This window comes from Pipra filicauda, unplaced genomic scaffold, assembly GCF_003945595.2.
Source record: "Pipra filicauda isolate LSUMZ 115617 unplaced genomic scaffold, ASM394559v2 scaffold180_size1756469_pilon, whole genome shotgun sequence".
NCBI lineage: Eukaryota > Metazoa > Chordata > Aves > Passeriformes > Pipridae > Pipra > Pipra filicauda.
The window spans coordinates 46,532-72,161 of record NW_024104288.1 but is presented as its reverse complement, the minus strand read 5'-3'; the positions used below and the strand labels follow the sequence as shown (position 1 = coordinate 72,161).

The 25,630-nt window shown below is 39.4% G+C and overlaps 1 protein-coding gene across 5 annotated transcripts in view; it reads left to right on the top strand.

The window, feature by feature from the left end:
- Positions 1-23,175, top strand: part of GLRA2 (glycine receptor alpha 2) — a 129,387-nt gene extending 106,212 nt beyond the window's left edge. For all 5 annotated transcript variants that reach the window (XM_039379936.1, XM_027725230.2, XM_027725229.2 and 2 more), the window contains one exon: positions 21,640-23,175. In XM_039379936.1, the coding sequence (XP_039235870.1) occupies positions 21,640-21,918 (279 nt within the window). In that variant the 3' untranslated portion in view covers positions 21,919-23,175. The remainder of the gene's footprint in view (positions 1-21,639) is intronic.
- The last annotated feature ends 2,455 nt before the right edge of the window (positions 23,176-25,630 follow it).

The window sequence follows — 25,630 nt, the reverse complement described above, 5'->3', positions numbered from 1 at the left end:
CCTCTGTCAGATCCCCTAAATAATTTTCTAAGATTTTCTAGACTTTCCCATTGGAAAAAAAAATCAGTGCCTTCAGTCTGACTTTGCCTTTAAAACACTTGGCACTACTGTCCCTGGTGGGAATGCTTGCCTGCTAGCATCCATGTGCACCGCGTTCGGCGGGATGCCGTGGACGCTGTGCGTTATGTAAGGTGCCGCATCATGTGAATAATGGAAGTGCTCAAGGAAAGCCCTTTTGCAGAGCTATTTTTGGTACTCACTGAGCAAGCTCAAACATGAGTTTCATTGTGAAAATAGGAATCAGAGTCTGAATGGCTTTTTCTCTCTCTCATCTTGCTTATTTAATGGATTAAAGAGCATGTAGCTTCTGCTGTAGATAAACACCCTCAAGATACTGTGGTTACTTTTATTTCTCCAGGGCAATTGCATTAGCACTTCATCGTAACTGTGCAGAAAAAAATCCAGTAGAAATAAATACACTGAAATGATCATTTAGCTTGAAGGTACAGTCCCACATACAACTGCAGCAAATATTTAAATGCAGTTAAACAATAGGCAGAATTCACTGCAACATGTTGTCATGTCACTTTGTGACTTCGATTGAATGTCGTTGTCTATCTTTTTATTGTGAGCATGAACAGGCTAGGAATGGCCCTAGTTAACATCAGTCGATGTATCTGTATTGTTTATTAAATGGACGTACAACATTTACTTTAAGCATTTAAACAAAAGCATCATCTCAGACTTGAAAAGCATCTTGATATAAATCCTTAGTCTAGCTCTAGGCACAGTCTAAACAGAGACATGAGTGCCCAAAAAAAGAGCAACCTGCAGGAAAAGAAGCATTTCAGCCATGAGGTGGTATCCAAGCAATGGATCAAAAAATTCTGGTAGGAGCAGTCTGTCCAGATGGACAGATTAAGCTTACTGGAGATGTAGATTTTTCAGTGAAAAGCAAACATGGTCAAAGAAACAGTGGAAGAGAGAAATCAGTTCTTATGGGGGCCTGTTTGCAAGTGTCATGGAAAGTGAAATGGAAGTTTTTCCTCCCTTATTAGAGAAGGGAACATTAGTTAAAAACTCTAAACAAGTAGCTGTGTTTCATGTGTTTTACAGACAGACACAAGATGATGAACTGTGTGGAGTAGATTTTTCACCCCAAACCAAGAAACAGAAAAGAAAAACAGTAGTTGCATTTCAAGGGAGAGAATTCTGAAAATCAGACAAAATCCACAGTACATGAAACGTTCTGTAATCAAAAGCAGACTAATATATGGAACATGCAATACTAGTTCCTGAGAGAGACCTCCAAATGTCAAGTCCCAAATATCTAAACAATAATTAAAGCTGCTAGAGTGCAAGTGCACAAGCTGGAGTAAGGGAATCCAGGTGCTAGAGTAGAGGCAAAGCCAAAAGAACAAAAGCAGCAGAAAATATTAGAATTTCTGTGGGGTAAAAAAAAACCAAATAAACAACAGCAAACCAAACAAAAAGAAGCCACAGACAAACAAAAAAATCCCAAATAAACAAAACCTGCACAAAAAATGATGATAGAGAAACCATGCCTGTCTAGAGGTGGTGGAAAACAAGAAATACTCTGTGGGACAGGGGGCAGATATTCAAACTGTGGGGACCATGCATGGCACCAAAGCAGCAAGCAGAACATGATACGTTGTAATGACTCACATTGGCAGCTTGCAAATACTTAAGAAAATTATTCCTTAAGGTTAAATAAGATAGGAACAGGATATAAGCTACAGAACAGCAATACTGCAGTATTTCTGACCTGGGATGATGACATGACTGTCTGCTGGATCACCCAGGACAGGTAGGACTGGAAAACTAAGAAGGAATACTTGAGAAAGTTTTTTTCTTTACTTGGTAGTGGAACTTTGCTTCAGAAACTTCGAGTCCTCTCTTGTACCTACCCAGCACACAGTGGCTGAAGATCAGCTCTGAACTGACAAGCCTTAGGGACTGAAGTTTGCACTTCACTCGAGTGAGTTTGTCCTGGTAGTTACTCATGAACAGCAGGAGACACGCCAGAAATGAACTCTGCAGTTTTCCAGCTCATGAAAGGTATGCTCCAGCTGGGTGCAAATGTCTCATTTCTTATTATACCTAGGGGAGAGTGCAAACTGAAAATAGGGCAGAGGAAGTTAGAAAGAGACAGGAAATAGTACTCTTATTTTTGATGCTCTAAAGTAACAAGAAGTAGCTTTTCAAGAACCATCCGCCATGGGCACAAACTTTTGTTTTCCAGATTCTTTTAGAAAATGCTGATTCTTTCATTGGATATGTTTTGGCCCACCTCATTTCATGAGGAAAAAAAAACCAGTGAAAAAATTGTCAGATATGTATTTAATGATAAAAAAATGAAGAATGGAGACTTCAGGAGGAGTATGTTTAAACTAAACTGCCCCTATCCAAAACTCCAGAAAGAGAGTGAAAAGCCATCACAATCCCAGGATATAGGGTTAGGTTGCTCAAGAGGTCAAGGAAACAACTTTGCTTCTTTCAAATTGTCTCCATTGTAGGTAGTTTACCTTTGCTCTTTCCCTGCCCAGAGTCAGGACCCAATAAGGCCCTGGTCTCAGGGTTTCTCACTGCTATGTTGGCCAGGTCCTCTTTCCAATAGAGGAGGTGAAGACACCAGGAGAACTGTTTCTGATCCACTGTTGCCAGGGGTCTGTCATAATGCTTCATATCAGTTCTGAGTTCTGTCCCAAGCCTGATTTCAAACAGCAAAGTATTTCAGTGTTAGTAAATACAACTTAGTATTTCTGCAAGTGAATGAAAGGGTCAAGCAGTTAGAGCCAAGCATAATGCAGGCTGAGAATACCAGCACTCCTGTATCCATGTATTTCTACCCTGATTGGCAACCGTGCTCACTCTGTGGGTCTCCAGAGCATACTACACCAGTTGTATCAAATTACATGGTAAATTGGTGAGATGGGCAAGTGTTCAGTAGGATCCATGAAATGCATATTTACATCTGACCCAATTAATCCCGTTCTCCACAGGGGATAGAAGCTGCTATTTGAATGTAATTAATTGTGAAGCATTCTGTAATGATGTTGTCCAAATGACATTGTGAAAAACCAAATTGTATTAACTAGACTGTTGAAACCTCATGCTCTCCCAAGGTCTGAAAAACTTCATGAGTTCCAGTAAAATCCAGTTTTATAGTACTTTTGAAAAGGTGGTGTTGAAGCCATTTGTTTCTCTACTTATTCCTGAGGGAAAACAACATTGTTTATAATCATTCCTTTTCAAGTTGACAGCTATTGCTTATGGCTGATTCTGACACATTTGGCTTGATTTAATGATCAGACACATTTATTTCTCTTGATCCACTGCTAGAGAAAGATGCTATTTACTGTAAATATGATAATCCGTGGTTGGGTATTTCTCTAGAGGCCTAATATTTTAATTATTTTGTTTTGTTTGGGGTTTTTGCTTAGCTGTTGTTTGTTTGTTTTTGCAGTAATAGAAATTACACTGGAAGAAACAAGCATCTTAAAACTCTTCATATTTTGAGCACTTGTTGCTGAGCGTTCCCAGAGTCCTCACAAAGACTCATTTCAAGTTGGGAGCTCCTGAAAACTCTAAGCTAAGCCCAGCCATAGGTTACTAAAAATTTAGCCACTTCCACTCTCTGTGGATGGACTCTCCTATGACATCTCTGTGCTGGCACAGCCCTGGCTCATACCACACTAAACATCTTCACTACGTCAGAATCAATGTCAAGAAGGACTTACTATTGAAAAGCTTGGTTTTCCAGGGGCTGGTTGAAGATATCTGGCATACTGAGTGTGTCAGGGTGTTTTTAGCTCCTGGAAGAACAGATTGGAAAGATCAGAAAAGGCTGCTGTGTTTGCCAAAACATGTGAAGTGTGAGGAGTCCAGAATCCTACCTGTGAATTTCTTCATTGAACCTGTAACTTCCCCCTGAGCAAGAGCATAAGTCTTCAAGTAATTTAGTTTCTAACTTGTATATGTAATTTCTCATACAGATACTGTGTGTGCATCTGTACACACACATTTATAATTCACTTGCATAATTGCAAGTTGTTTTACCAAGGTCCAAGCTTTTAGTTTCTCTGTAATATCATGGCAAGACTCCTAAGGGACATGATACTTTTGCTTTCATTTTTCATGTCACTCTCTTCAAGTGGTTCTCTGTGTAGTTTTCTAAGATAACTCTTTCTTCTAGTTGTGTGGAAGTGCTCTGCCCTTGACTGACTCATTCATTTTTCTGTTAAGCCTTCCCAAGCCTGCTGGTGGTACAGACTTGCCTTCAGGTGCTCTGTAACCTTCGTCTGTCAAAAGAATAGCTAATTAAGAAAGGAAATCACAAACTCCGTTCATTAGAGATTATCTGATTTGCACAAATGTGAAATCTTGCACACCATTCTAGGAAAGAAAGTTGTGTATTTCATCTTCAGGGTATAAAGTCTTACAAGTATCCGCATGTAGCAGCCCTGACACTCCAGCACAAACTTTCCAAGAAATTCATCTATCTGCTGTCTGTTAACTTATGCCAGCTTTCTTTTTCACTCCCATGATGGGGTCACTTTTTTTAATATGGTTTGTTTCTGGGTTTAAACTGACAAGAAAGATATGTACAATAGATATTTATGCAAAAAAATCAAAGGGTTTTACCACATTCACGGCCTTCAGGTTTTGCAAAGTACAGTGTAGAACCAGACACTAAGTTTACTCATATGCCCCATTTGCAGAATTTTCATTTTGTAGGCTTTTTTCTGCACTGATCGTGGCAGATGAGAAATTCTAGCAAATCTAATCAAGTGTGATGCCACTACAGGCTGGTGAGATAGAGAGAACTTGTGCATCACAGATTGCTCTTTTAGAGTCCTTGGTAACTTCTGTCTGGAAGACATACAAGGTCCTAATACTCTTTTTTCACCATTACATACATATCTAAGTGAATTAAGATGTATTTGTCTGGCCCAGGTGTTTCATAGCATGTCCAGAATGGGTGTGTATACTGCATAAGTGCTCTGTTCCAACTTTGAAAGGCTTGTGACCCTGCCACTGTCATGGGAGTTCCCATGTAAAATTTGGGAGATATTCTTATGTTAGCAGATATTTACATCAGTGAGTGGATAATCAAGTCTTCTGAAAATCACAATGTGCTCTTGCTCAATGGTTTTCCATCCCTACCGACAGACTATATATGTGTTACCTATAACCTTCCAGTGGATCTTGTAGAAGACAATTACCTTTCGAGATCTGCAAGTTCTTGCCCCATCCTTTATAGAGGAACAGTAGTAAATTATGCAGCTATTTGACTTCAGTTTCCTTGTTTGACCAGCTATTCTTCCATCAGACAGCTCCCTTTTGGATATTTGTGCATGTGTGTGTGCAGGTGTTCAAAATGGAAAAGCAGAGGAGGCATAACATATTTTAGATACTATTCTCCCTACATTAGCTTTATGCTGTATTTCCCACATAGGTCACTGAATTTCTTTCATGCCTGTCAACCTAGTACTTGCCAGTTTCCGCATATATTGACATGTCCTCACATGCCTGAGCCTCACCTTTTCTAAATTTATTAATTCTAGTTCTCTTTCTGAGCCTCTTATGTTTGGGTATGATGCTTCTCACTCTATATAGCTTCACCAATATTTCTAGCAATGATTTCCCTAGCAAAACTAAAGAGGATTAGTTGTGTTTTTGATTTATCTTAAATCTGCAAAATTCTTGCTCTGTATAGCTTCTTTTTTTAATTACTTCTCAACCCTTTCCTACCAAGCATGGGCTTAGTTACTTCTCTTGGTTTGCAAATCCATTTTTTGGTTCAGCTTACTCAGTGCGGTTTTCATGTAGCATTTGTTTTCAGCTTTACCTGATGCATCCTCCTGGACTCAAGGACTTTGGCACTCACAGAATTTCTAAACCAAAGGTGGTATTTTTGTGATGAGTAGCCTTTACTATTTATGTATAGACCAGTCAGTTCAATGTGATTATTTATGAATTATTAAAGCACTTTTCTATAACTTGCTATGACTTGTTGGTGTTGAGTCCTCAGCCCTTGTGGGACTAGGAGTACATATGGCCACTGGAGCCAACAGGGGTGCACACTGGGAGTGAAAAGGGCATTGAAAGTGGAAGAAGATCTTGTGTGAGGTGAATCTAGAAATAGAAATAACCAAACCTGTGTATTAGATGAAAGCAAACAGGATGACTAGTGGTTTTGCCAACTGTAATGCATATTCGCAGTGCTCTGTGGGTATTTGTTATGAGCAAAGTAATACTGAGTTCAGTGACCGTGCCTGCAAGGAAGGCAGGATTGAAAGAGAAAGGAAGAGAGCTAGTTGTGCCAGTTTTCTTTCCTTATATGATGTATTTCTGCTTGCACAGTTACATGATCAAGGGCAAGAACAAATTCAGCACACTGAAGGTTTCAGAATAAGACAACTTCATTCTGCCATTTCAGATTTCTCAAATGGTGATTGGGGGGCAACTGGTGGTCCTTAGCCCATGCAAGCAAAGAAGCAAAATCAATGGGGAAAACATGATTATTTGCTCTTATAATTAAAAATAATAATAAAAAGGAAATCATGAAACACTAAGTGCTGCTGTTCCAAATCTTCACCTTCACCTTGACTCCAGGTTTTATGTAAAAGCAATTGATTAGCTAGCTGTTGCAGTTCTTTTTTAAAATGTTTTTGAGCGCTGCCATTTTGTTCCTTATTTTGGAAATGTCCTAGATTTGTCTGTCATGGACTCAGGTGGAGTTAGTTCTGTATTTTTTGCTAATGGATTAGTCTTTTATTATTCTGCCCTTACTGCTCATGCAGTTCTACTGAATGTTCATGCAGTGGAGATACAAACTGTACTTTTTACATAGGGGCCAAACAGGGGTATGAAGAAAGAGTAATAAAATATCCAGAGAGGGTAGCTTTTGCAGGCACGGAAATGTTGTCTTGCTCCCTAGATGTAAATATTCTTTTTTTAAAGTTTGCACAAAGGATGTTTTTCCACCAATACATGACAGGTCTTTTAAGATTCTCTGGTGCTGTATGCTGCTGTTCTTCTATTAATTCCAGATACTGTGGATGCCTGTTTATGTTGCCTGTTTCTTATTTACTCTTTGATCTTTAATCACTTTCCCTTGCGGCTTATATTGTGTTATTTTGTTGTAAAAATAATCTATTTGAATTTTTCTTTTTGATGCATGAAGACTGATGATTTTTGTCACACTTTTTACTGTCACTGTTTTCCTCTTTGTTTGGTGAGTTGTCTTGTGGGTATTTGTGTAGCTGGGATTGAATATCAGACTTATATCACAACAACAAATCTTTTTCATCAGAGATTGTGTTTGGATCTAACAGCTGCTATTTCATGAATATTTTTTGAACCTCGTGTGAGACTTAGAGATGGTTTTATTGCATGTGGTATCCCTGCCAGTGTTGTCAGTCTCACTTTTTTCCCCTACCACTGTTTCCTACCTTGCTGCCACACCCGGTTCTTTTGAGTCTGTCAAATATTTGTCTCCTTCGGTGATGAAACAAGAACCTAGTTCTCCTGCATGAGGTCTTACTCGTCTAAGGGGAGAGAGGAAAGTATTTAACCCTAGGCACTACCCAGGGGTACAGAGGTGCCCAGAAGGTAACTGGTATGTTATGGCGAGACATGAATTTTGACCTTTCTTTTACCATACGGCTTCCCCTCTTGCCTTCCCTATCAAAGTCATCTTAGAAACTGGTAACAAATTTATATGAATCTGGAGATATTTTCTGCTGGCAGCTTTTGAACCTTCTGAAGCAAAGAGGTTTAGACTTCGGCCTCTTTGCATGTTTAAAGCATTACAATTTAGAGAAAGCTGTTTGGCCTGGATGGTTATTGATTTCTATTCTGTTCTTCAAACTACAAACACAGAATTGTAGGATGGCAGGGAACAGGACCAGAAGAGCCCCAGAGAGCCAGCTGACAGAGCCAGCACCAGGCAAGACACTGGAACATTTACAATTGCTGAAAATATTAATCAATGCCATTAAACAGTTTCTTCTGTAATGTGCCCAATATATCAGGCATGAGTTTAAGAGAGATTTGTCAGGGATTGCTCCTCAGGGAGACTGTGAGCTGAATTGTATCTCTTTGTGGATATGCTGACCCACAGTTGAGTATTTCTGATTTACACCCTGTAATTCTCTTTGACTTGCAAGTACTCCTGGAACAAAGGTCAGTAAAAAAGTCTTCAAACAATTATTTACCATTCTGGACAGGAATAGTGATAGGCTCTTTCTATGCTAAGAGTCTTTAGTTCCCCTTCCTTCCACAGCAGCACAGGTTACATCTGCAGATATGCTGCTAAAATACAGCTGCACAAGTTTGTATTTCCTAACTCATGCCGATGTTCTACTGAGTTGTTTGCTTTCTGACTCTGGGCTCTCATCCTCTCTTAGCTGCCCTTCACCCTTTAGCTCCTTTTAGAGGCTGCTCCTAATTTTAACTTCTGTCTGGACTCAGGAAACAATTTCTTGACATGTAGATGAGGAATAAGGATTAATCCAATACTTATTTTGACAGTGATACAAAACTCATAAGTGCTTAATACAATCTAAAAACAACCTGCCTGAGCAATTAGCTCAGTAATCAGACATTTAAAAACAGCGGCAGAAAAACAGAGCTACGGATTATGATGCATGATGATTTACTTTATTTAATAGAAAAGCATGCAGAATTTTAATTACTATCAGGAGATTCTACGTTTGCTGCAAGTACTCATATGGGTTGCTAATGTGACAACTGTGCTTTGACAAGGAAGGACTGCACAAGGCGAGACTTTAGAACTGGCAGATAGGAATACAGTGAGTATTTCGTTTCAGACTCTGCAAGAGAACACATATCTGAAATGAATATGTGACAAGAGGGAAGTATTGGATTTCTGTGTGAGGAGCTGACAAGTCAGACAAACAGCAGCCATATATTATCTGTGATAGTGAAAAGATCACATCACTTATAACCTTTGAAGCAACAGGAAAACTGAAAGCAACATCATTTTATAATGATCTAAGAGAGAATGGTCTCTTTTTTTCCTCTCCCTGCTTATATATAGCTGTTAGAGAGAGCCCTGCTGAGCAGAAAATGGAGCATATGATCAAGGCCAGTCCAGTGAGTCAATTTACTGACTAATACTGTAGATTATCATGTCAAATACATAGCATCAGCAATGTGAACAGTAATGAAGCCTAGTTTATTTCTTTCCTGTAAATTGAAATGAAGATGGGGTTGGAATTGTCACACCTTGAATATATGAGCCAGATTCTCTTAATCATCCAAAACAAATTGCCTTATTCTTTATAGTGACATTTATTTTAGGAGCCATCCCACAACTGGCAAACTGAAACCATCTATTTAAATGTGTCAAACAGGTTTAAAATATCCTCTAGACAACTGTCCCCTGAGGTAATAGTTCAATGGTCTCACACTGTGAAATACCTGCTCCTCTCAGACCCAAAGAAGAAAGAGCTCAACCTTTCATCCTGTGGGGAGAAATCATTCAGCACAGCGTCATGTGGAGACTCTCCAAATGAGCTTCAGTATCATCAGTAAAACATCCAGCCATGAAGCCAACAGGGCAAAAGACTCATAGAAACCCCAGATGGCCATTAAAAAGAGCCTTTCCTTGCCTGGTTTTCTATCTTCCTATGACTCAGAGTGTTAGTGAGCAATCATGAGGGGGATATTGCTAGTATTGTGCAGAGTCCATGTGTCATATTTATGACTGCCTGAAGAGATGGTACAGTTAACAATTTGGTAAAATTTCCGCTCCACACAGAAAGAGTTAATTTTAATTTAGGTGTATGATACCAGGCTTCTTGTGTTTTACTGGTGTCCAACCTCCAGGTGAAAGTCAGATTGCCTTTTGGTCTGTCAAAATTCTAGCATGACCAAAACCTTAGGGAAATAACATTTGAATTGCAAATCACTGCCATTCCTTTGGGGTTAAGAATCACAATCAATGTTATTGATTTCTAAAGTCCTTTGTCTAAGAATAGAGATGAGAGTAATGGAAGAGACATTTACTAACTGTTTGTCAACGATAAGTCACAAAGCACGAATATTGCATATCTGTTAAGTATAATTTCCTGAAGGTGGTATGTAAACTTTTATAGAAATTAGCACAGTGTTATAAATTTAGCACATACAAGGAAAAGCAGATGGTACTGCTGCGACTGGACATGTCATTGGAGTATTCTGGTGCATGCCAAATCTTTAATCGATTACTATTTGCATATACTACCACATTACTCAGTTTTCAGTAGGCTAGAATGACGTGCTATGCACAAACAACAACTCTTTTTACTGAGCTTTAAACAGAATAAAATTGAGATCCCATTTGCTGGTTTTGCAGCACTCACTGTGATCATTTTCCAAAGCCTCCAAATGGCTCATGTTACATGTTCTGGGTGGTAAGAACAAAGTCACAGACTGCTACATGGGCCCCTGCACTCGGTGATCTTCAGCTTTCCATACCAGTCATGAGTCATGCTGTATGTAAGGAACAGTAGATCAAATTAGAAGCATTACATGTCAAAGTGCTTTTTGGTAGTGTAAATTCTTTGAGCAATTAGGAGCTCTCTTAATATCCATAATGGAATGTTTTAATTAAAAACAAAACAACACAAAACCTATTTCCTGGTTATTCTTAAAGAGTAGAATAACACCTTTCAGTTCAGAGGTGATTTGGGCAAGGTGGAGCTCTACCTTGACAATTTGTCTTTACTTTGTAGGAAGATAATTATTTAGCTCCAAAGAGCAGAAAGGAGCCAGAGCAGCAGATAGGGCTTGAGAAAGGAACTGAATTTTGCAAGCAGAAGGTGTAGGTACTCCTGACTGGTACTCGTGAGGCTCTTGGATGTTCAGTGAAGTAGAAACCTGTGTTGCTGGGTCTCCCTTTGTTTAGGGGAGTTCCCTGCACTGCTTCATTCTCTGGCTTATTGGCATATTTTCTGAATAGAACCTTTCCCCTGGTGTTGTCCCTTCTCAAAAGGGGAACCTCCAGGTCAGGAGGTCATAAGCCCTCACAGTGAGTCCTGACCTCTTCCATATGCTTAACAACAGGCTTCTCCAGAGCTCTGACACTGCAGACACTATTTAGAATTACTCCAGGACACTTAAAAGATGAAACATACAACATGCACATTTCAGGAAGGCTCCAGGGATAGCAACCCTTTATTATTCTTGTGCTCTCTCCTTTAGATAAGTTAACTGGACATTTCTTCTCTCTTTTTTCTTGATGTTCTTGAACAAAACTTGAGTTCTCATGAGCATCTGAGATCTTCTCCCAAGAATATCTCTTTTACTGCTGTAGCCATCCTTCCACATTTCATCTGTCTGTACCTCTCAGTACTGAGTTTCTTATATGCTGTTAAATCTATTGTTTCAGGTTATTCCCTGAATCAGTTTTGCCAAGTAATAAAAGGCCATCACTAGGAGATGTGTTGCTTAGCTACTGGCCTGGGCAGATGGTACTCCTGGAGAAATGCCAGCACCCCACCAAAGAGCCTGTTTTTGGGCAGAGAGGATTGGGCAAGTTTAATGACCCATGCCCATGTGTTCTGTATCCCTGCTTCTCAGAACTATTGAGGGGGAGAAGCTACCACAAAAGGTAGCATTTCGAGAAGTTATTAAAAATGGACTTTGTGGTTTGATAAATGCTCTGGAGAGTGCTCCTAATATTAAAATGGAATAAAAACATTTTCACTAGGTGAGCTTCCCACTAACAAATCCCTTCAGGGAATACATTAGATGACTAGATTAAGTAGATGCCCACATTGATAGGTATGTATATCTTCATGGGTGGGTGCATACAGACTCTGCGAGTGTGTGTGCTTGTGTGACACTGTGTGTGTGTGTAATACAGTAATAGAAAAACTATCAAACCCATTTAAAATGAAATATTATTTAATTTCCACTGTATACATACTTCCAATGGCCTTGTAGGATTTATGGATTTATTACTTATCAGATGAGAAAAAAACACTCCGACAATTCTATGTTAAGATTGCACTATCAAGTTGCTATAGCACTGAGTGCCATTGATTTTTACCTCATGATGAATGTTTATTTTGCTGAGAATAAATAATATTAGAGTTTTATAGAGCAACCCTCAAAGAAGCAAATAAAAATGAAAAGAGAGAAATCTATTTGTCTAGTAAATTTCTCATACATTCAAGAAACAGTCAAGATGTTTCTAAGATGCAACAATTTAATTTTGGAAACAAGTCTGAAGTGCAGATAGCTGGAAAATATTTTGTTTAACCCAATCATGCTTTGGAGCTATGCAAAAATGGGTGGAGGAATCCAGATTGAGATCCCGACTAATAAACAATATGCAAAGCCAGAAAGTATAATTTGTGTAATAGGAGATAAGAAAAGAAAACCAACCCCAAAACATTATTTATTGGAAGCCTGGCATTAAGAACTGATAACTGGAAAAGGAAGGTTTGTCTCCTCAGAAATGAAAAAAGAAAAAAATAAACCACACAAAACTTATAAAATTTGCATGTGAACAATTGAAGATTATTCAAATATTCTTGACTATTTTTAACTACAGAATATAAATTATTAATGTAATTTGCAATATTTAATTCATTTTGTGCAGTATTTGCATAAATTAAATGCATGAATGTCTGAGAAAGCTCTAGTAAACTCTGTCTGCATTTGCTGGGGTTTGTTCTGGGTGTTTGTTGTAGCAAATGGCTTGAAGGAGAGAATCCACCAACAGAGATGCAAAAAGCCTTTTCCTCTTCCTTCCCTTTCTCCTTCCCCTCCCTCTTACCCTCCCCTTCCCAGCACTGAGCAGGAGGCCTCAGCAAGGTGTACAGATGCCAAAGGTCCCAGCGCTTCCTCCCCAGCCCTGCTGGCAGGGAGCACAGTGCCTGCTGAATCTGGCCTGAGGCAGAGTGGGGGAGCTGAGAGAATAAAAACCTGAGCCTTTGAAAATCCCCAGTAATACACTGGTTTAGAGGTTAACCTGCATGAATCAAATCATGAATACCATTTGTGGGCCCTATATGCACATATACACTTTTTTTTTTTTTATTTTGATTGACTGAGTAGTAAGGTACTCTGAGATGCCACAGTCATGGCACAGGAATGGTCTCAAAAAATCATCTAGGATGGTGGTGACCAGTGACAGGACGCAAGAGAATGGCCTGAAATTGTGTCAAGGGAGGTTTAGGGTGGAAATCCGAAAAAGGTTCTTCACCCAGAGGGTGGTTAGGCACTGGAACAGGCTCCCCAGGGAAGTGATCACAGCACCAACCCTGACAGAGTTCAAGAAGGATTTGAATGATACTCTCAGGCACATGGTGTGACTCTTGGGAATGGTCCTGTGCAGGGCTAAGAGTTGGACTCAATGGCCCTGATGGGTCCCTTCCAACTCAGCAGATTCTGTGATTCTGTGATTACAGTTAAGGCAGAGGCAGAGGCCAGAGAAATTTCCTAGAGATGCAAGAAAAATCATCTTCCACAAAATATTTGAATCTGCTCTGAGAAAAGGACCACAGAACCTGATGGGAAAAAATCCTGGGGAGATGGGTGCTCAGATATTCCTGCCTGTAACTGGGGTCTTTGAGCTTGGGAGCCCCAAGTGTTGCATTGGCAATTCCCCCAAGCCTGTTGCACACCTGGGGATGCCATATGCCCTTGTACTGTGACAGGATTTGCTGGGTGGTGTTGGCCCTACAGCAGGTTTCAGGATAGGAGAGCACTGAAGTCTGAGGCTGGGGCTTGAACACCACAAAAAGGAGGCAGATGAGAGTCTGCCTGTCTCTTCTGGGGTAGATGTTTTATAGAAAGCAGGAGAAAATAGGGTAAGTGAATTTTGGGTAAGTTTCCATTGGTGTTTTATGTTTTAGATGTTCTAAAATTTTATCAAATGTAGTCTTGCTTTACATAGTTTAGCTTTAATGTGCCCATTAACATCTATTTTATGTTCCAGCTGACATAGTCATGTGTTTAAACACTAACTTTGCAGTTTGCTCAGCCTTGCATGCAGACAAAATGAGCAGAAATCAATTGCCCTGTATCCAACAGATTTCTGGTCAGAGCAGATTATCCTTCAAATCTAGGTCATTAACATGTATTTGTCTGATATAAAACACTAATGTGCCGTTCCCACTGATAAACTGGCCTACCTCTGCTTTCATTGGAGAGAGACTGGCAGAAGTTACCCAGGAGCAGTCAAGTCTCCAGACTTCACTGTCTTGAGAGGATTTAATATCCAGTCAAATTATACCTAAAAGACATTCACAGATAATTGTGTCTGGGTATTTTTAGGTGTAACTTTCATTTAAAGCAAAGGGAAACCAAGATACTTTGTCAGGAATTGATCTGCTGCCTTTTAGTAGGAATGATATCATAGCATCTATGATGCTTTGTAAAACAGCAGTTCATCTGGTTCTCCCTCCCCCAAAATGAAAACATTAATTATATTATCTATAAAACCTGAAATTGAAGAAGAAATTTTTATTAGCTGTGTTTGTAAAATTGAGAAAGGAAAGACTTGCTTTACTTAAGAAATTATTATTACAAAAGAAATTATTATTTTTTTTGACGACTCAGTCACCCTTAGTGACTATATAATCTTTATTATTAAAGTAATCCTTGAAAAATTTAGATTCCACTTGTAGTTTTTTTCAAGCCAGGAAAATATTTTTGCTCACAACATGTTTAAATTATGTTAGTCTTTCAGTTGGATAATGTTCAATTCCTACATGAAAAGGGCGAAGCCACATTAACTACCATTTCATTATTGTATTAACAACAGTTCACTTGCTGTTCTTACAGACTGAGTAAGTAAATCACTCATGCTTCAGAGATTCTTCTGCTGTTTATTGGAGACAGGAGATATTACCAAACACAGTTTTCAAAACCAAACCTAAATTTGTCCATTGGAAACCCTTACCAAAGACAATGATGACCAATTTCTCTGCCATTAATTAAAATGCCTGTGCTATTTATAATACAAGGTCTGTTTTACTTAGATTTTATAAGGCATGAGGATTCAAATGAGAGCAAAAGCAAACCTCAGTGAGCAGGAAAATCACTGTTAGGAGTGGCAGAAATGTGGTGAACGCCACTGTCACATGCAGAATGGTGGGTCCTGATGAAGTGGCATGATGCAGTAGGATTGGTCAGAGACTGTCTATTTTTTTTGATTAAACATCTTGGCGAATATTTAGGGAAAACAATATTTAGAGCAATATTTAGATTCTTGGAAGTGTTTGATATCTACTTTGGGCAGGATAGAGCTGAGAAGGTGAAAATTTTACATCACCTTCTGTTCCTCTGAAGTTAAGGAGGAGTGGGAATGGCATATGGCATAGGTGAGCTGAGATGCAGAACTCTTCCAGGTGTAAGAAATCAGAAAAGTTTGTTAGTGGCCTTGTTATTGCCAAATGCCACCAGAGCTTGTTCCGTCTTTCGTTTTACCCCCAAATAAGAAATTGGAACACACAAGTTTACTATGTAAGATTCATCTCTTTCTGTATCAGCAGGATTTAGCCTCAAGGCAGAACTATGTGTAAGAAAAACATGACACTCAGAATACTAAAAACTATGGAAATTCAGAACATTTCAACATTGGCACCAGCTCCCAGCATATTATCAAGAGGTGGAAGACCCGAATTCCCACAGAATATGCTGTGTTTGGTGAGAAGGAATGGCTTCTGTTCCAGATCCTTTCTCCAGCAGTGGTCAGGCATGGATATTGTATTTAAAAGCTCCAAGACAAACCTAGAACTTCTCTGTCTTCTGAAAATAAGCAACCAAGGGTGTACTTTCATATGAACCAGGTTGCAATTTCAATAACTGCACATGGACCTTTGGATCTGTGTCATTTTGCTATTTTCATCATCTGAAATGATCTCACACAAAGATTTGCACACATAAATGAAAGATAACTTCATTTGAAAAAAAAAAATCTCCTGATCTCCTTCATGGTGTTACTGTGTTTTATCCTATTTCCTGCATTAAAAAAAAAAAAAAGAAAAGAAACCAACAGCAAACCCCCCTAAACTCATAACCTACTAATTTTCCTTCCATTTCTTAATTTTCTCTATGATTTTATGATCCTGTGATATCATCCCCCAAACACAGCTTTTCTAAGATAAAGAGATCTCATCTATTTTCTTCCTCCTCATACCAAAAGGCTTTTATCGTCCTTGCTGCTCATTTGTATTTTGTCTAATTCTGCTGTGTTTTCACTAGGTTTGAGTGACCAGAAATGCCTTTTGTGTTCAAAAACTGATCACACTGTGAGTGGATAAAATGGCAGAAAGACATTTTCTGTTCTGTTTGCCCTTTGCCTGACTGCTGCTTAGCAGAGGACTAATGTTGTCAGAATCATCTATGTGGTAATTCCCCAAACTGCCACCCAGGAAAAAAAAAAACAAAAAAACAAAAAAAAACAAAACAAAACAAAACAAAACAAAAAAAAACCAACAATTTTGAGCCCATTACTATCTGTGTGTAATTAGGGTTATCTTCTTCAATGTGCTTTACCTTGCACTTATCAACTCTGTATTTCATTTTCTGCCATTTTGTTTCTTAGTCACTCAGCTTTTAGAATTCTTCTGGCTTGGCTTTGTCTGCTTTAAATATCCTGTTTCACTTGTGTACCTCCCTTGGGAACCTTTCTCCCAGCTCATTTAGAAATCAGTTCCTTCTTATTGGTTCTCGCACAGATTCTTGGAGGTTCCCTCCAGCAAATCCTTCAGTTATGAAATCAGTCTTTTAATACCAAACTCCATTACTGCCTTTTAAACAGTTAATCTATGAAAGAACCTTCCCTCTCGTCTCCTGACAGTTAACTCTTGTTAAAAGGCTCCTGTGAGGACCCAAAGGGGACTTGAAAGTCCAAATATGCTTCTCAGCTGAACTACCTCTGTCCGCATACTCAGTGACTCCTGAGAACTGAAACCATGTAAGCACAACAGTCTGCAAAACCACACCATGAATTATGTAAAGTACTGAGAGATGGGAGATGTCTCAAAGTTATAAAGATGATTTAGGAATGAAATCTCCGAATATATTTTAGTGTCTGTTTCCTATTGATTCCATTTTACATTCAAGTCTGAATTGATTGTGAGTTTCTAACTTTGTGCTTATGAATGCCAAAAGGAAAATTTCTCTGATGTTCTCTATCCTTTACCTAAAATTAATCATCCTTGTCCTCGAAATTTAATTAAACCAGATAGTCTTTTAAATAGTTTTTCCACCGTTTGTTGGAAAAAGAGTAGCAAAATTAAAAGAATAAATCACATCAGAGAGTAAATTAAATACACTGTTTGAAGCCAGTCTCTCATTTTCCTCATTGCTAAAACTGAGTCAATGCTGACAATAGGCATTTAAAAGTGGTGAGGACAAAGCACTTCTGAATGCATTGTACAGAAAGTTGTGCATGGAAGGCATTGAATGAACTAGATTTTCTAAAGTGCCCTTTCCCCATTCCTGATTGTTTTGGTGTGAAGCTGGTAGTATGAAATACATTCTAGACCTGATGGAGTAGAAATAAAAGTTTCACAAAGATGAAAGACGAAGAAAGAAAACCATGTCAGAAGCATTATCCCCCCATTTACATGTTTCCATGTAAAGCTACGTCACGAGAATCTAAGGCCATTACTTTGTGAAACACAGAAAATTATTAAATTCATAATGGGAAATTAAAAATTGAGGATAATATGTAAATCTTGTTTGATAAAAATTGTTTAAAGCCTGTTCATTATGACATCGTAAGATGATACACATAAACCTATGTTGTTGAAAAAGCATCTGTAGAAAGAATTTGCCCAAATCTCAGGAAATATACTTAGTTTTCAAAGGCTAATTCTTCTACAATACTCAGGGTGTGGACATCTGAAAGAAAACTATCTGAAAGAACACTTTCATCTTGCTATTTTTTTCTTTTCTGTTTCTCATCCTAACTTTTGACCCCTTTCCCTATGCCTTAATCAAATGGAACTATGACTACATATTATGTAACACTAACTTCACATCCCTTTAGAATGATAAAGTTAATGACTTCAATGGCAGTGGATTCTGCCACTCCAGTTGATGTCCAGTGGCTTCCAGCTGCTCTTTGATTTTGGTTTTAAAATCTGTAAATACACAAATAGTCTGGGATTTTCGTAAGGTAGATCCTGTCCAGTTTAAAATTAATAAGTTTTAGGTGTAATCTGATTAAAATAATGATAGAGACGTTTGAAAAGTTATTGGGACTATTTTGCCATTGACTAAGCTAGTGAACAGCACAGGCTGAAGACTGTCATTAGATGAGTCTTCATGGTAGATATGTCAGATGATATGAACTGAAAATGACCTTGAGAATGAAAAGTCACTCTGCAACACCACCAGACGGTACCCTTGGTAGGTTGCCCAGTAGTTCACCAACCCTCTAGGTTAAAGGAAGACATATCCACTACTTAAGGAAAGGCACTTGAAGTGAGTTTTTCATCTCACGCTTTGATTGAAAAACATGATTGAAAAAACGGTTCTCTTTGTCAAAGTATATAAATTTGGTTTTCTTTCTCTGTGACTATTCCCCCAAATCCTTTATATGTAACAAGATGTTAGAAGATTATCTGAAATTTCAAATGGTAGTTTTGTCATAAGATTATTGTGTTTTACAGACAGCTTTTTTTAACTACATCCCTACTGCTAAAGTAAATCACATGAGGGGTTTTATTGTTTCTGAGACCAGGTATCACCACATGACTCATAGCATCAGTCCACGGTGGAGTAGGTTCACCTGAGAGAAAGCTTGTCGGCTTGGTCCATGGCAGAATAACCTAGCCCACAAACAGAGTGAATAATGAAGTTCCAGCACTTGGGTTGACCCCCAGCTCCCCTCAGTAGTTCTGATGAGGTCAGGTCTTGACTGTGAGACCTGGCAGTGCTCAGGGTGCAAGCATGTGCCAGACTGCAAAGCCCCTTCAGCTCCTGAGGGATTTTACTGTTGAAAATCCCATGGTGCTTATGGAGCTGCAGCATCTCCATGAATGGAGGTGGGGCTGTAAGGACCCTGACTTTCCTTGCTTCTGGTGGCACTTGACGATCACAACAGCTACAGCTTAGGTGTCTCCAGTGCTGTGTTTGTATAAGAGAGTATTATCAAACACAGATAAGAGAGTAATATCAAACACAGAAACAAGTGGCAAGGTAAAAACACAATGCCATTCTCGTAATTACTTATTTAGTCTTTGAAAAAGATTTTTCTGATAAAGGTTAAAAAAACCCCTACATAAACACATATTTTTTTGCACCCAGCAAACAGCTCCATGTTGGGAAAACAGGTAACAAACCGATCCAGAGATTTATCAGGGAGAAGGAGATTAAAATATGCTCAAGCAGAGAAGGAGACCAAGCATGTACTCCTCATACCCCAGGTGAATGCTGTACCTCTTGTATCCAGGGTAAACTGCATCTACTGCAGTCCTAAATAAAAAACTAGCATGAGGACTGGGCATGCTTGTCTCTGGGTTTTATGAGAAAGAAGTGGCACAGACAACTGTCTGGTGGGAAAAGCAGGACTTTAAATCCCATTGGAAAATCAGTGGCTCCTTACGGTTAAAGGTTGGGTGCTGAATACCTGGAAGAATGTGACTTAAATATCCCTGTCCCTAATCTCAGATGTCTTCCCACTCAAGTTGCCACAGTCTAAGCTCAAAAGGAGGGCTGTGACATTGAAGATTAATTGCTCAACCCCATGTGACAAAGCTGTGACCCAGCAGGGCACAGTGGAAGTCAGGACTCTCCAAGCCTGCATTGAGCTCAGCACATTTTTTTTCTTTCTTCCCACAGATCTCTCAGGAGTAACAGAAATTAAATTTTTAAAAAATGAATGAAGTACATATGGCAACACAGCTGCTGGAAATCTGTTACCCTTTTTAATCACCTCTCATGTCCTGGGCCTGCATTTTATCCTTCAAACGCAGTAAAAGGGAAAGCTCTGAGAGGAAGGCATCTCCCTGTACTATTGAGGGATTTGTAGTGTTACTAAGTCATGCAAGAGAAGCATTGCCTATAAGGCTATGCAGAACTTAGGTCTCAATAGGTTCATCTTCAAAATACTTTATGTACTTACAATCACTAGGACAAGCAGAGTTTTCACAGAGGTACTTCAAAATGCAAATAAATAAAATTAAAAGAGGAGAGGACCATTCTTTTTTTCATGATGGTGAGCTTTGGAAATAAAAAGTTTATAAACCCTGGATAAATGCTCAAAGACCCTTGCACTGAAGTGGCAGGAGCTCCAAAGCACTGTTTACTGCCTATCCTCCTTCCATAACCATTCAATGCCATAAGCAGTCAGAGTGACTATTTCTCATTTGGTAGCCTTGGATCACAGTATTGGTTATTCATGTTTGTATGTCAGGTCCAAGGTAAGGAGAGCAAGTTGGATGATATATTTAATTCCAACGATGCAGCTGGGGAGACAGAAAAATGCAATTATTGAAAAAGGTGCTTCTGTGAAGGAGCAGTGATTTACATCCTGAATAGGTGCAAATTATCCTCCCTTCCTAACCCCAAGTTCAGCCAATATACTCCTTATTCAACACCTTGCTGCCATGATGCTTTTTTTGTTGCAGTCTTTGATTGTCTTTTAAGTTCAGAAGGCTGTGGTTTATTAAGAGATATGAGGGACTATTCCCTGTGAGGGAGTGGGCTCCTTGTGAGCCCAAGAAGTGGTCCTTTTCAGTCAACAGCAAAGTGTCTGTTGGTCAAAGAGAGGGCCTTTAACTAGGGCAAGCTGCTGAACCTACAATTCATCTCTGGAATGAAAAAGAATAGAGCTGCTTTGTCTGTTCATTTTGAATCCTTCATGGAGGGCTGCCAGCAACTGTTAACTTGTGTATTATTGTGCTATCAGACAGGAGAAACGTCAGAGAGAATTTACTAGCACAACCACAAGCCTCATCACACAGTTATCATAGCAATAAAGTTCAATGGTAGTTACTCACCTCTCCAAAAACAAATTTCACCCACTCAGACATGAGAGAGAATGGATTTCTGCAAGATGCTGCTACATTAGCTCACACTATTGCACCCAACTCCCAGTTACCACTAAATCCGAGTGCCCAGTGCACTTTGAAGTATCAGTTGTCAGAGCACTCCTCCTCCTTGTTTTGTAGACTGGAGATGAAGCTACAGTGTTGTGGTTAGGCTGAGCAATGGAAGCACATTGCCATGAGCTTGGGTCCCTGGATCACTGGGTCATTCCATTCAAACTGCAACAGACTCCCTGATGCCAACATGACCATGTTTCCTCCCCACAGAAAGCCCAAGGAGAGCAATGAGAAACCTGTGGAGACAGATCTCTTCCCTGTGAGGCTGGGATACAGCTTGCTGTTCAGGGCACTTGATTTAGTCATAGCTAGGAAAATTAAAGCTCTGATTCACAAACACTAGAAGTCACCTAATTTCCACATATTTTTACGCAAATTTTAACTGCTTGTCTTTGAAACCTGGACTTTGTATCATAGCTTAACCAGCTAATTTGCTGAGGTGCTTTGGAGGGTACACCTCAAATACTCAAGTACATGGCATGCTTCAATAGAAAGGTGATTGTGTGTCTTATTTGTCTTCTTTATCTCCCAGGAAGATGAAGTTGCTCGTGACAGTCGATTCAATTTCAGTGGCTATGGCATGGGTCACTGCCTCCAAGTCAAGGATGGCACAGCAGTCAAGGCTACTCCACCCAACCCACCTCCAGCACCACCAAAGGATTCAGATTCGATCAAAAAGAAGTTTGTTGACCGTGCAAAAAGGATTGATACAATATCCCGTGCTGCATTCCCACTCGCCTTCCTCATTTTCAACATCTTTTACTGGATTACATACAAAATTATACGGCACGAGGACATTCACAAGAAATAAGCAACTCTGGTTTGCCAGGACTTCTCAGCCAAAGTGATCCACATGTAAATAAACAGTGAAATGTCTTTCTGTCATTTGGACTAAGGATTTCTTTCCCACTCCCCCAGAACACTGGAGAAAAAAATAGCAAAGAGGAAAAGAAGTATAGAAGGAAAAGTGATTGCATGACAAAATATGCTGTGACACCAGTCAATGAGGTTCCCCCTATGTGCTTTCAGTGTGTTCTTCCAGATTCAGCATTGACCAGACATCTGTAATTGGGGCCAAATTTTACCCAGCTTTATCATGAAGATATTATATTTCAGAACAAAAGAGAATCAGAAAACAAACAATTCTCCTAAAACATCTACCAAGAGACTGTGGTGGCTACAGTACAGTGAGTTATAAGAGGACCAAACTTTTTCAGGATAATGTTGCCTTTCTATTTGAAACAAGTCTACTGAGCTACATTCCATGACCATGTCTGTAGGTAGTGGTTTCACCAAGGAGTCCTTTTGTGGGTTGTAAATTATTTCTACTGAGAGGGGAGAGGAGAAAAAAAACAAACAAACAAAAAAAAGATTTATACTTTACTATCCTTGTGGGTGTGCATTTTAATATTATCTTGCTTTACTAGAATTGTAATTTCCAAGTTGAACTTGTGTGTCGTGTGATTTATTTGATAGTTGACACTCCAAAACCAGTGAAACTGCCTGGTTTATTTTTGTTGGGAGACAGTGCACTTACTTTATTTTATTTCTGCTGATTTTACATGCAACTTGAGGTGCCAAACTGTATTTTACCTGTTGTGCTACCCTGTACCACACTACTTAGTAAGAACTTGTTTCCTCAAAGGTGTAGCTCAGTTTAGCATTGAGTTTCTATTACCGTTCTCATTGTAGCTGCAGTCAATAGCTCTATAGGTAAACACAACTTGTTTACAGACCTCTAATTTATATCTTTACTCAAAGTGGCTATCATTTTAAATATCATTAATTAACCTAAGAATTTTAAAACTGTACTGTGATTTTCAGAACCTGTTACCTTTTGGTGCCGGATCTGCATTATTGAAATCCTTGCTACGTGTTTTAAAGTAAAAAATTAAAAAAAAAAAGGAAAAAAAAAAAGAAAAAAAAAAAGATGGTATTTTTGCTTACACGGAAGAAGACAACCTGTAACATAAGATGAGTCAAACATTAAAATTTTACACTTGCTGTAAAAGGGTTTATTAAAAAAAGGTATTTGTTCAATTTCAATAAAGCTAAATGTGGTACTAACGTTTCTTTACTCTTTTCTTCATTTGCTGCAGCAGCAGCAGCAGAACTGTTCGTGCCACAGCCCAGGTATTCCACCGCTCTGTCAGCAGAAAGAGGGTGAAAAGCATCCTTCTGCTGACCTGGCTTAGCACACCACATTTTGCTATCTATCCTGCAGCAAAGGGGCTATTGCAGCCCCTGGGAGTACGTCAAGGACTGAGTCAGAAATGTGGCTAAGATATGATGTGAGAATTTGTAGAACATTTGCATGTGCTGAGCCAAGCCTTTGGGAGGAGGCACACTGCTCCCCACTCAAGCATCCCTGCGTGGCAAGAAGCCCACCTCAGCTTCACACATGATGTGCCTGACTTGGAGGTACCCTAAACTTTCTCCTGACTTTCTTACAGCTTTATCACTTTAGTGAGCTGAAGGACATGCTGAGATGGCCTATGGCAGGTGCCTCTTATAGACATGGTAATGACCAATACTTTAAAAGCAAATTAAACTGCATTCAGTTTTCTGGTCTTCCTTCGTGTGGCCAAAACAAACATCTACAGAGCTGCCCAGTACAGACATTTTTTCCCACTCCCCTAGTGAGAAGTGGTACAGAGGCATACTGTACCTGCAGCACTTCTCACTCTGCTTTCACTCCTGGAAAAGCTTCTGCTGAGAGGTTGTGGATACAGGTTCCACAGCCTGTCTGAACCTGTGTTTGTGTGCCTGAGTGTCTGTGTCTGTGTCTCCATCTCTCTCCACCTGGCTGCCTGTAACTACCAGACTTCGTTCTAAGAGAGGAGAGGGAATCTAGAGATCTTGACAACCGATTCTCAAACAGTTACGTAAATTAATGGTTCTCCTTAGCTCTGTGGACTCTTCTGTCACTTACACCTGTGATGGAACTGGTCATAGTCACTTCCACCTCTTTGAGACCGTGGATCCAGATGTGACTGATACCCCCAGAAAGGGGAACTCAAGACAACTGTCCTAACTATTCTGCTTGGCAAAACAAGTTTCTGATGCAAATTTAAGCATCATAGTATTTGAAATTTTTATAGTATCAGATTTGCTTTTATTTCTTTTTAAAGTGGAACAGTATTTGATTAATTGATAGAACAGTAGAGGAAAACCCCAACATAATCCTAGTCCCATGAGCTTTAGCAAGGTGAGGATAGCCAGCTGTAAACTGTGTTTGTGTGGGAAGTTAGGAGCCTTCACTGGTACATAAACATTCAGAACTCACTTTTACTAGTCCCTCATTCCAGTTTTAAATGAAGGTGCAATACCATGATCAGTGTTAATCCTCAGTGTCCAGAGGTCAGAATGTCAGAGCCTATTGCTCATAGCTCCCCCATATGACCACAGACCACTGCAATAGGAATGCAAAACTATTCTCAGCTGATGGATATCCGTATTTCCCTTTCTGTGGTGAAGCTCATGTGCCTCCAGCACCCCCACTACAAATTCAACTGCTCACTTTGCAGTGCTTGGCTATTAGCACTGACTAAATAGTTCACTAAAATATTTTGCTGATCAGATTTGAGGTTTGCTGACAGCATCCATGGGAAGATTGCTCTGCTGTTGACCTGTATGTAAACTTTGGTCCATTCATGAGAATAATCGGTGCACAAATTCCAAATAGGTCTCTGTCTCTCTCTTTTGAAGAGAGAAATTATGACTTTATGCCAATTAGTCAATTAGTTGTGAATCTTGAAATTATCTAACTAAATTTTAGATACAAAAGATGCATGCCAATGGACAAGGCCCACTGAGCACAACAATTAGGAATGGCCAAATGACACAAAAGAGTTCTCAGCATGCTGGTTAGTGGCCTGTGAACTGTCTCACACAGAGGTGGTTTGATACTGGATGGCTATCCAAGAACGTTCTCTCAAAGAAGTTGGCTGGCACCAGAAACTGGCCAAAAAACTGCCTGCAGATAAAATGTCAAATAACAAGGAATAGCAGGACTTACAGAAGGAGGCCTTCCTAAGCAAATTCTCAGTATGGTTAGCAGAGAAACCAGGCTCAAAAAATGGTCACCTTGCACTCAGGGAAGCAGTAGAATTAAAGCAGTTTCATTTCAAGACACCATTGCAAGAAGAAAAAGAATGGCTTAGAAAATAAATCCCAGACAAACAGCATTTATGAAGCAGGAGACACAGTGGGATGGAAGGAGAGAGACCCAGGATTAATTCTGAAGAGCTTCCAGACATATTGGAAAACCTACACGTTATAATTCTAGCTAGTAAGATAAAATTAAGCCCTAGGGCATTTAAACTACTTGCATTTAGCTATAAAATAATTACGATGACTTCTAATTTATCAAGAAAGCTTAAAAAGCTTTAAGCATGTCTTTAAAGGAAGCAGCATCCAGTCAGGTCATTGGCATCCTGTTGTTACAGGCTGGACCTGAGAGGTTCAGTACTCAAGGAGAAAGGTTTAACCATCTCTCATTGGATAGATGCTGTCAGGGGCTG